The sequence below is a fragment of the Falco naumanni genome, chromosome 11 (genome assembly GCF_017639655.2).
Source record: "Falco naumanni isolate bFalNau1 chromosome 11, bFalNau1.pat, whole genome shotgun sequence".
NCBI classification, from domain to species: domain Eukaryota; kingdom Metazoa; phylum Chordata; class Aves; order Falconiformes; family Falconidae; genus Falco; species Falco naumanni.
Genome location: NC_054064.1, coordinates 33223148 through 33234346, shown reverse-complemented (window position 1 = coordinate 33234346; position 11199 = coordinate 33223148). Strand labels below are relative to the sequence as shown.

General features: G+C 42.7%; 1 protein-coding gene across 12 annotated transcripts in view; it reads right to left on the bottom strand.

Annotated features, from left to right (window-relative positions):
• Positions 1–11199, bottom strand: part of LEPR (leptin receptor) — a 43747-nt gene that overhangs the window by 4399 nt on the left and 28149 nt on the right. For 6 of the 12 annotated variants that reach the window (XM_040610007.1, XM_040610009.1, XM_040610005.1 and 3 more), the window contains 8 exons: positions 10491–10639; positions 10089–10245; positions 9918–10000; positions 8280–8496; positions 6965–7147; positions 6305–6400; positions 5655–5757; positions 4878–4953 (listed from right to left, as the gene is read on the bottom strand). In XM_040610007.1, the coding sequence (XP_040465941.1) occupies positions 4878–4953; positions 5655–5757; positions 6305–6400; positions 6965–7147; positions 8280–8496; positions 9918–10000; positions 10089–10245; positions 10491–10639 (1064 nt within the window). Of the gene's footprint in view, positions 1–30; positions 4810–4877; positions 4954–5654; positions 5758–6304; positions 6401–6964; positions 7148–8279; positions 8497–9917; positions 10001–10088; positions 10246–10490; positions 10640–11199 lie in introns of those variants that run through there. The other 6 variants (XM_040610015.1, XM_040610017.1, XM_040610013.1 and 3 more) reach the window with 5 other exon arrangements.

Sequence of the window (11199 nt, the reverse complement as noted above, 5' to 3'; positions counted from 1 at the left end):
TAGAAGAAAAGATACATTTTAATGCTCATCTATTACTTAATAACTTTATTTCAGCATGAAGCTATTGATTTTAAGAATCACAAAGAAAACACCCATTGCTTTAGTGAAAAGCATATAGTTGAAAATCCTCCACAACACATTTCCTCTTTAGGCCTGTGTGTAGGTGAAGACTGACGGGACAAAAAAAGCGAGAACCTGCCTGTGCGTCAAGGCTCGCAAAGCAAGCACTCGGTGACGTGCTCAGCGCTCCAGCCAAGACAGCGCGTCATTTAAGCTGGAACAGAAACAGCTGCGTGGTCCCATTCATTTCTACATTAATGAACATGCGCATATTGTTAAAAACACACGCAAGTGCTTTGCAAGACAAAGGTCTTATACCTTTAGATGTCCTTGGCTTTTTATTTAGATTGCATAAACAGACTTAATCATTTACATGTCAACTAAAGTAACTTTCCCTGCTAGGATTGTATCATTTAGGGTAAAATTCTGCATTTCTGTAGTATTTTTAGAGCGTTCCCATCTGAATAGTAGCTGTATGCTTGAACTGCGTCAAGAGAAACAGACATTTATTTTGGAAAAATGTATGCTTTACTGCTACCTAATAGATATGCACATACAACATACAGTGGCCCGAGCCAATGGCAAAACTGCAACTCCTAGCTACAAAGGAAAAATCACTTGAAAAAACCACGGATTTCCTAATGAATTCAAGACAAAACAAATAGATAAAACCAGATTTTGTGTATATTAGCAAAGCGTGTTGTACAGCAGGAAAGCTGCCAAAATGACTATGAACATGTCAAAATACTTAGACTAGTATATAATTATAGAAAAGAATGAACTCACTGGCACAGCTTGGGCTATTCCTTCGGTCTAGACCAGCTATCGGTATCGCCGGTGCCCTCAGGTGGCAAAGCTGGCGAGCTGGTTTCCAACTGCTCTGGGACTTGCCCCACACAAGTCCATCACCTTCCCACACCGAAGCCAGCCTGCGCACTGCAGCCTCTCCTACTCTTCAAAATAATGTCTGTAACTGCATCTAAAATGAACCAGCTACTGAAACGAGCTGCTACTCTACTGTATACGGCAAGCCAAATAATCGTAACTTACACTTGTGCGATGAAAGCCATCCTCCCTCTCACAGGTTGGCTGTGAGTTGATTCAGGAACAGAGACGCTGCTGTGCGCAAGCAGACTAACAGGCCATCAGTGTACACTGCCCACAGCGGCATTTTTAAATGGGGGACGTATTAATAGGATGCTTTTGAACAATCAAAAATCCACATTTCCTCCTGATATACTGGCCCGCCGACAACCAGCAGCTGGTTTATCCTGCATGGAGATGATTTACATTCCTCCCCAAATCTGCTTGCTCCCTCACCCCAGGCCCCCGGTACCTGCTTTTACAAATGCATGTGGGTACCACAGAAAACACACAGGTAACGTTGCCTGCCAAGATTAAATACGTCATGTTCAAAGACAGGTGCGGTGTTTGGCAAAGGCCACCATCTGTCAACTCAGACACATCACTTACTACAACATGTCCCATATTTAATCAAATACAATGCATAATCCAGCATCCAGAGTAGACGTAAACCTATAGCATGTCAGCAACTGGAGAGTAGGCTGGATGAATGGTGCTGTATTTCCACAGGATACACACGTACGGCAGAATCTGGGCACAAACTCTGTTCAACAACAGGCAAAGCAGTTCTGTAAAATGGGAGAAAAGTCATGGCCTCAGGTCACCCGTTCCCCAACTTTGCTGACCAGATGCAACGAGATCCAACCAGAGCAGGGATTTCAAGCAGCGCTGCGTTCTGCTCCCCTGCTCAGTCTAGGCTTTAAGCTGTATCTGTCTGACAAGCAAGAGCCTACCCCCAAGCCGCCAGCCAGGCACCACGCCTGAGACAGGCTGAAGTCAAACCTCCTTTGCACTCCAGTGCAAACACAGACACATCACAATACACCATCGGCCCAATTCTGCTACAACCAGATTTTGACTTTCGCAAATATTTAACTTTACACACTGCAAACTGGCCCACGGACATAGCAGGGTAATTTAGAAATGCATGAGCCTTTGCAAAATTGGTGCTAATTTCCCTGTAAAATACTTGTGGTTGTGTTTAAGTAAATTCTCCAGCACTAGGTCCTAAAGCTTTTTTGTTTTTATTTACTATTTTATTGAGCAAAAGGAATTTTTATGATTTTGACATTATGCATACATGTAAAGGCTTGTAAGACAGTGTCTCGATGCAAGATTTGCCTGGTTTTGATGCTGATTTTAACTTCTTGCCGCTGTGAGATCAGGATAAAATAATACTCCATAAACACAGTTCTGGGGTACCAAAACCCAAGTCTACTATAGTGAATATACAAAGTAACGATCAGGTGTTGACTCAAGGATTTAATATCGATACGTACCAGGACAAGACAGAAGTTCTACAACAAATGCCTTCAAAAAGACATCAGAACTTTCTGGCAGTGATATAATCGGCTCTTGTAATAATTGGTGCCTATTACAGCTAAGGAAAAATGCCATACACTTACCACATGCTGCTTTTTCTACTGGAAAGTCCATTCACGTGTACAAAAGCAGGATTTGGTCCTAAAAACACTGTTTCAAAGAATGTGTCCTGGCCTTGGACACTTATGAAGTGGGAGGTGATCATGCTAATCTGAGGACAGGCTCTGCACTTTCAGTGCAATTAACTAACATTAAGCAACGTTTTCCAGTAAGATTAGTACAATGTTCAGAAGAGGCATGCTTTCTACTGCATAACAAGCTGTCAAAAATCACGTCAAACTTCAATTTCTTTCATACTTGCATGCATCATTTCTTTCCCATTAATTATGGAACAAGGAATATGAATATGGAGCAGTGCCACCAGGGTGTCAGCTTTACCCTCCTTCCCTAATTAAAACTTCATCACCTTTCATACACTTATTTCAGCTCTGCCAGTCGGTGAGGAGAATCATTTCCAACATGCTAAATCCAACGTACAAACTTCATGCACCTCCGCAATCGGGGACAGTGAGGATTGTCACGAGTGCCCTTTTGCTATAGATGAAAAGATGAAATACAGGGGCCTCGGTGCCACTTACACCCCTGCAATTATCAGCTGCTGCAAGAGCCCAGCCCTGGCCATGGAAGCAGCCGTGTCAGACCACTCGGGGGTTTAGTGACCCCCCGCAGTAAAACACGCTTCGCTTTCCAGACCAAGGCAGAGGCACAGGCTCAGCTAACACCAGCCAGTGTGACTGCTGCCGCCAGCTGGGAGGACAGCCACTCTTCCCTCTGTCCAACCACAACGGCATCTTCCCCAGCGGAAGGGCTTCCAGGAGCTTCATTTAACATTGAAAAATAGAGCATGGTTCATCAAAGAAGTAAAAAAAGAAAAAAAAAAAAGCCACAGAAAATTGTAAGTAAAAAAAATGAGCAGAAACTGCCCAACCACCACAGAGATTAGATTTTCCTGAAGGATTTCTGACTTGTTTTTTCAAATACAGATCTAACGCTGGAGATTATTCAAGGCATCTGCACTGATGTGGCTGCATGTTTACATGGTAACAAACAAAGAAGCCACATAACACACACATCAGTATTTTCAGGAAAAAGCAAGCAAGCAAACAGGAAGGCACAACGCACACCCAATTTCTGCATGCTCTGAGTTGCTGCAGCACCCAAACGCCTGTAAAAAGTTCAAAAGACTGTAAGGGGACAAACAAGTACTTGTGCAAGTAAGAGATGTGATCGCTTTGATGTGCCTGAAGTCAGTGGAAACTCCCAAGCCAGCTCTCAATTGGAACAAATACTTGACTGGAATTTAAAAAAAACAACCACTTTCAAGTGAGGTCAATAACTGGGCAGATTTGGCACTCAAGCTGGATAAATCCCAAACCAGTCTGATATCTCTGCTTCCACGGCTGTGTCCTGAGAAGGGCTGGGCTCTTTCAACTCCTTTTGAAAGCCAGGGCTTGAAAGTATTCAGCCCTTTGCCAGCCACAGCCTCAGCAGGGCAGTAAACAAGAGTTACAAACGCCAAATCAAAAGTGCTTCTGCCTGTGCAAGTGACAAACTGCACTGTTTCAGTCTGTAATACGGCACTTGCTCATTTTTGTGAGGGCATTTTAGATTTTTGACAGAGCTACTTCAGGATACGTTATATTTAAACAACTCAGCATTGTATTGTATCTGTGCTTCCTGTCTTCTAAATATAAATAGAAAAACCTTTTAACAATTCTGTATAGGAAGCCTGGGAGCTGGCCCAATGGTTCAGCAGGCAGTGACCATGATTAGACTTCAAAGAATGTCCATTCTCTGTTTAAATGAAATGAAATAAAAGATGAGAAAAGAAACCTTCACTGGGAACGCAAATTAAATACCTGAAAAATCTTCTGCCTTTAGATGCTCTTTCTTTTAGAAATAACAGCCTTGAATTCAGATTATTTTCTCTATGGTTTCACCCTGACAGACTCCGGGACCATGAGAAACTGCCTGCTGGCGCAGAGAGGGTAAGTCCGTGTAAAGCCTCTTGTCACAGCTCATCACACGCCAAGCGGAGAGGCAGCTTACCCCAGCAAAGCACATGCCCTTCGATACACACGTGGTGCTCACCGAGGTGCATAAGCATGACACATATGGGATTCTGCAACTGATTTACTAACTACCCTGCAATTTAAACATTCACAGCAGGTGTTTGGTCTCTGGTCCTGACCCACTTCCAGAGGCTGGCTTCAAGGGGCATGCTGTGCTGTCCGTCCCAGGGGCTCCCAGCTGCTTCCTTCAGTAATTCAGGCAGGGTCTAGCCTAACCAGTGGGGAGAGGTCAGTACTGAGCACACAGCAGTCAGAGCTGGGGACCGGGGAAATACACACCTTCTGGAAATTAACTCCTTGCGCCCAGGAGCAATTCTTGGGGTTTGGAACATCCTCCCAAAACAGCTTCTTCATTCTGAAATATTAGAGAAATTTGGGAGTTGGTACTGTCCTCGTACACTCATGCTACCATCACTCACCTTTGCTATGTCAGAAAACGAATCTGCGCCAATTTATCCAGATCACTACAATAATGAAACAATCATTTTAGACATTCTAGATGGCCAAAATTTAAGAGGAAAAATAAAGACATAAAGAAGTGACGTACCAGGGGGCAGTGCTGCAAAATATAGAAGGTACAGGTGGTCTTGTCTGAGAGACCCCAACCCACCTCCCACAAAATCCAGAGGGATTTTTACTTCAGACCTTTGTGATTATAATTAAATACGAACCCCAAGGGCTTTACAAATTCAAAGCACGTGAGCTCATTAACTTGCCCACAAATCCTTCTCTAGAAGTAAGGAGCACGTGGTGTGGGCTGAAGTGATGCTTCCAGTGAAAATGAACAGCCCTGATCGTCCCATTGCTGCAGGGGCCCAAAAGGGCGTGATTTTCACAAGGTAACAAGCCTGCACGCTCAAGACACTTTAATCCTTGGTGCTGTATTCCACAGAGTCCATTGCCTTTCACTACGCTGTATCAAATCTATGATAAACATAATTCCTAGCTTTCCTCGGAAAGACCCTGCCCAGCCATCTGGCAGACAGGCATCATCTAAGCTCCACCGCCCTCCTCTGAAGGCCTCCTGGGACTCGTACATGACAACGAACACCTTACCTTTGGTGTGAAACCAGCAACGCTCCAAGCAACAACACTGAGGTTGAAATAACTATTGGCAGAACCACATAGAGGCTGGCGTTATTCTCATTTTCATATCCACCTAGAAATCAAAGGAATTCAGATAATAACGCAGTAAAATAATTTGTCTGTGAACAAATACTTTGCAATAGGGAAATCATAAACAGTAGAAACCACAGTGTAAGTGCAAAAAAAACTTGATAAAAGAGTTTTATTGCACATCAACAAACCTTTACCTTGAGAACAAACAAAGGAAGGAATTATTTTAAATACTGAGGTGACTCCTCCATCCCTGTGGAAAGTGCCCACTGCTCCCTTGCTATTAAGAAATTTAATTGGAGCATATGAAATAAGAGCACAGTCCACAATTGGAGAATGAAGAATCACAGAGCCCTAGGATCTCAGCTGTTAAATCTGATGCACGGGAACTCAGATCCCTCGTTTAACTAATCCCACAAAGAGCTTTCAAATGAAAGCAACTGAAGTCCTAGATCACTCTTTATAGTAATAACAAAATGACTTTAATACTGACATTTCTTTCTGGTAAGATACAGACTTCTCCTGCATTTAAGGTTACTTTTACAAGCTCCTATTTCATAAACAACACTGAGAAAGATCCCGTAAGTCACCTTTGGTAAATTGATCTGTTGCTCTGGATTTGCCAACTCCTCCAGCAAACACAGGGTACAGGCTGAACTGGTACTTCTCAATCAGAATAAAGTGATCTGGAGAGAGGAAATGAGCCTTCTGAATCAAAACTGTTACCCTATTTTTTAAACAATTACCTCCACAGAGGCTCCAAGTCACATATCAGAGTTCAGATCAGCCCAGAGAAGGAATAACAAAAGTCATCTTTTACAGACACATGCTTCAATATCAGAAGATTAAAACTATTAATCTATACTGGATAACCTAGTCTTTTTCTTGCACGGAATTAACACCTTTATGGGACTATTGTAAAAATTTCTATGAGTAAAGCCAAAATGCAAATGAAATGCACGCATTAACTTGGGTAATTAGCTGGCATACTCAATATTCCAGAACTAATTTTATTGTATTGCCAAAAAATGAACAGACTCCTGAGCTTCATTCTTTATTAACTTGATTGTTATTGCAACAGTCAATCCTTTACAGTCAGTCCTCTAACGATAATCCAGAATTGCTCTACTGGTCCTTACCATAAAAGCCATCAGAGAGGATGAAGAAAGAATCAGAGAGCTCAGTAATGCTACATTTTTCAGTTCCATAACAATTAACATAATGCATTATATTTTCAAGTGCACACTCACCATAAATATAATATTTGCTAATATTTGGAGGAACTCGCACCCATTTCATCTCCTCTTCTTTGTTAAGGTTCTTCCATTCAATAATAAAAGATGTTATCACGTAGATCTGAGGTGAAAGCGTCCAAATCAAAATCACACAGGTGCTGTTCACTGGGTAAGCGCTAAGCGACTGCACAGCACTCACTGGCAGAACAAGGAGAAAATGGCCGTGAATTACATGAGCTCGGAGGTGAGATGAGAGCTGGGTTAGCAGGAGAGGTGTATACTATCAACTACACACACATGGATGACTGCTACAGGTTCAGCATTTTATCATTTACATAATAAAGCCTGACCTTTAGTCCACAAGTTATTTCTCTTTAAGCCAGCAAAGCTTGGTTTACTCCAACTAGTCCCAAACACCAATTAGATAAAAGTTTCTTACCACATCAAACAAACACCCTTACTCTCACATGCACCTCCCTAATTATCACTCCTTCACTGCAAGATTAGCAACAACTACTGAACTGTCAACATCTAGCTAGCAAAGCACACACTGAGAGCCTTGTAAGCTAAATCCTACTGAATCTCTCCAAGTAAAATACCAAGACAACAATCCAGTCGGACAAACACTTCCCATGACATGTACTACTGACCTCTGGGTTTCCAGGATATGCTTGCACACAGTATCAGAAAGAATTTTATCCATAAAAATGCTTTTGAAATTGCATGACAGCCATAAAGTTCTACAAACAGACTGCAGTAATGTTTCCCACAGCATATAAATGCATATGAATGCTACACAATTGAAGTATTTGAAAGCCATAGCCTTTATTTTATTCATAAAGCAGAGCACAGCCGAATCAATGAAGAGGCTGCCTAGGAAGTAAAGCCAAACCTCTGAAAACTATGTACTCTGGCAGCCCATCAGGTGAGCTGCTGGAGAAACAAGACCACATTTCATTTTGGAAACAACAATACATTCCCTAGCAGGAATGTTGGGTGTTCCCAAGGCAAAGTAAATGAAAAATCAGTTCTACAGCAAGACTTTATTTTTCTTTGATTAATCTTATTCTGTCAGGGGATGAAAGACAAACCAGTGAAAGACAACTCTTTTCCCAACCCAAAGATCATTAAGATTTTCATGTCATGGAAATTTCATTTTTCAAATAGCTCTGCTGGTGAGATGCAGGATCTGTTTCCTATATACAGCTGAACGTAGCATCATAAAACATTTTTTTATTCTGACAAATACAAAGAAAGCTTTGTCCAAAAGCATTGCAAGGATTCCTAGCATTTTCCACATCTCAAAACTATTACCAACCGGTGTTCTTACCTGTGCTCATCTGCTGAGACAGAGTTAAATTAAAATTAATTGAAGAAACTCCAATTGAATTCATGGCTAAAATTGTAACGGTATGTGTGTGCTCAATCCACGGAAATGAGCAGGTAGTGCCATTATCAACATATTCTGACCACGTGGTGTTTCCTGAGGTCTGATGCTTTATAACGTATCGACTCACACTGCACAATGAGTGATTCTTCATCAGTGGCTGCAGCAAACATTGGCATTAATTAACTTCCCAGTCTTTGATTTCAAAAGCAAATGCTACTTGCGCAGAAGGCACTGTTCCAATTTTAAGAAAACATGACCCAATAAAGACATTCTATAGACCAGCTACTGTCCTTTTAGCAAAGGTGCCATAGTCCATTTAAAGATTTCATTTCTCCTGTCGCTCTCTCTGAGGGCTGACACACTGACTTGCTGCCTTTCCAGTGAAGGGGGGGCAGGGGGGACACAAAGGAAACACAAACTTTCAGGCTCCCACTGTCACTCACTGTTTTATGTTAGTATTTTTCAGGATTTAAAAACCAGAACAGATGACTGTTTGCATACCAAACACTGGCAAACAGGAGCAGGCAGGCACTGATGTCCTTTTTTTTCCTCTGTCCTGCATTAACCTTTTAACATAGCTTTGCCCAGTTTACGCGCAGTTGTGGCGGTGTTTATACAGGCAGCTGTCTAGCAGTCAGTGGCACATTCTGCTCAGAGATCCTGGTCAGCAGAACTTGGCAGCTGAAGGCTGCATCTCATTACAAATTACAGTCTTCGATTCTAGGTTATTCTTTTTTCTGAGTATTAGAGCAAATTGCAGAGCAAGTCTCTGTTTCACAGCATTTGTGTAACTCGCACTGAAAGCAGAGGCTGACACGAACACCTAGTACGGCACTGACACTTCAGCTGCATTATTAGTACAGCGCGGACAGCAGGTCAGGTCTCTGCACAAAGGCCAGAAGCTTGTAGCCCGCTCAGAGATCTGAGGGCTCTCCTAAAGCAGTGAGGACTGTAAGACTTCAGGAATTATGGGAGCTCCACATGGCTGCGATGCAGCCGCCCATGCAAATCCATGGCTGTGGTGCATGCAGCTGGACCCCAGATGTGTCCACCCTACAAAACTCAGCTCAGTGGCCAAGTCTGGAAACATGCCTGCTGCCAGCGTTCGTCTGTGCTGAGCCTCACCTGCCTCCCACCCACCCAAAGCAACCACACAGCACCAGGGGAGTTTCTGTCCTACTACATTACTATAAACTTTGTTACGACAAGGGTACAAAATCAGCTCAACGTGTGCCAGCTAGCTGCAAGAAAGGCTGGAGAATAAAAACAGACAAGGCAGGGAGGAAGTGATAGCACCAGGAGGGAGTAAATCCAAAGTGGACCAACTGAGCTAAGGCGGTGAAACCACCTCCCATTGTACCATAGTACTACAATCAATACTCACTCGCCTCCAGTATTAGCCAAGAGGCAGGAACCCAAGAGAACTCATACCCCAAGTGCCTTGCACACCAAGCCCCACACCCAGCGAGTGCCCAGGTTCACCTCCCAGAGAAACACGTCTCTATCATACTCCCTCTCTGGCCATCCCACCAATGGTTTCTGAGTCAAAGTGAAAGATCAAAACATAATTGTTCTCACCTTCCACAGCAGCGTAACATTCTTCTGTCTCCTTGCTGGATCTTCAGTAATAAGTCTCCAAAATTCAGGGCCTTGTAAGGGGGCTGCAAGATTACACGGTTTTGGAAGAAGTGTCACACTTCTGACTGCAACCACACAGACCACCACCGTGCACTCGCAAAAAACACATACCTTTGATATCTTTTACAAGCGTATAGGCTGATCTGCTCCAGTTGCTCCAGTAACCTGACCCATCCAGTTCCCTGCACCGGACCTGAACAACATACTCAACACAAAGTTTCTGAACTTTTATTAGAGCTGACCTTGGCACATTTGAAACTTCATAAAGCTGCAACAGAAGTAAAAAATATCTAGAGTAAGAACAAAAGGCTGTTTAGGCATCAGTTGAGAGTCAAAATTCCTGAAAATGAATCCAATGAAAAAGTGGCTTAATCAGTAACACTCCATTGCTAGATAATGCAAATGCTCATAACCATGATTCACTGCATGCCGCAAATTCCAGAAAAGCCAGCTAACGCACTAAGTGACAACACCACAAGTCATGCTTCAATCTGGATTACAAAAAGACAGTACCTCCCATGTAATTTCTTCCCTGTTCACAGCATACCGAATCTGAAATTGAAGGTCATTGTTTGTAAATGCTGGGTTTGTCCAGCTCACATTCAGCAGCCCAACATGCCGGGTGATTTCTGCTTTAACATTGGAGGGAGGAAGCGGCCTCACTAGAAAATTGAAAGAAAAAAAAAAAAAAAAAGACTATAATGCCTGCAGAGGCATTTCTCATTAAATCAAGTCATCATGGTTTACTTTCTCCTGTCCTGAGGGTGGCAGCTAACACATTGTGGCCTCTGTTATTCCAAGTAAGGCTGGACTATCACGCAAACACAACAATTCGCCCACCCAGGCGGGCTGGCCCTTCACTGCAGACAAAAGCACTGCTGACTGAGAAAAGCAATGTATGCCTAACTGGAAACTCATTCCAATTCTGACCCAAACTAAAATCACCAAAGAAAATCTTAAGCTGAAATATCAAAATCAGAGTTTCTCACAGAATAGACATTTAATTTAAAAAATAAATTAAAAAAATAAAATTTAAAAAAAAATCCATGAGCAAGTTTCAGTACGTTTCATCTTAATTTAAACCACAACAGCTTCTTATTGGTGCTAGCAGCTGGTACCTCCCCTGGTACAAACAACAGAAAATACAGCCTGGCACTAAGGGGGGGCCCCACGGTGGGAAGCAGCAGCACACAGGGCCCAGAAAGGCAGCTCCTACAAATGC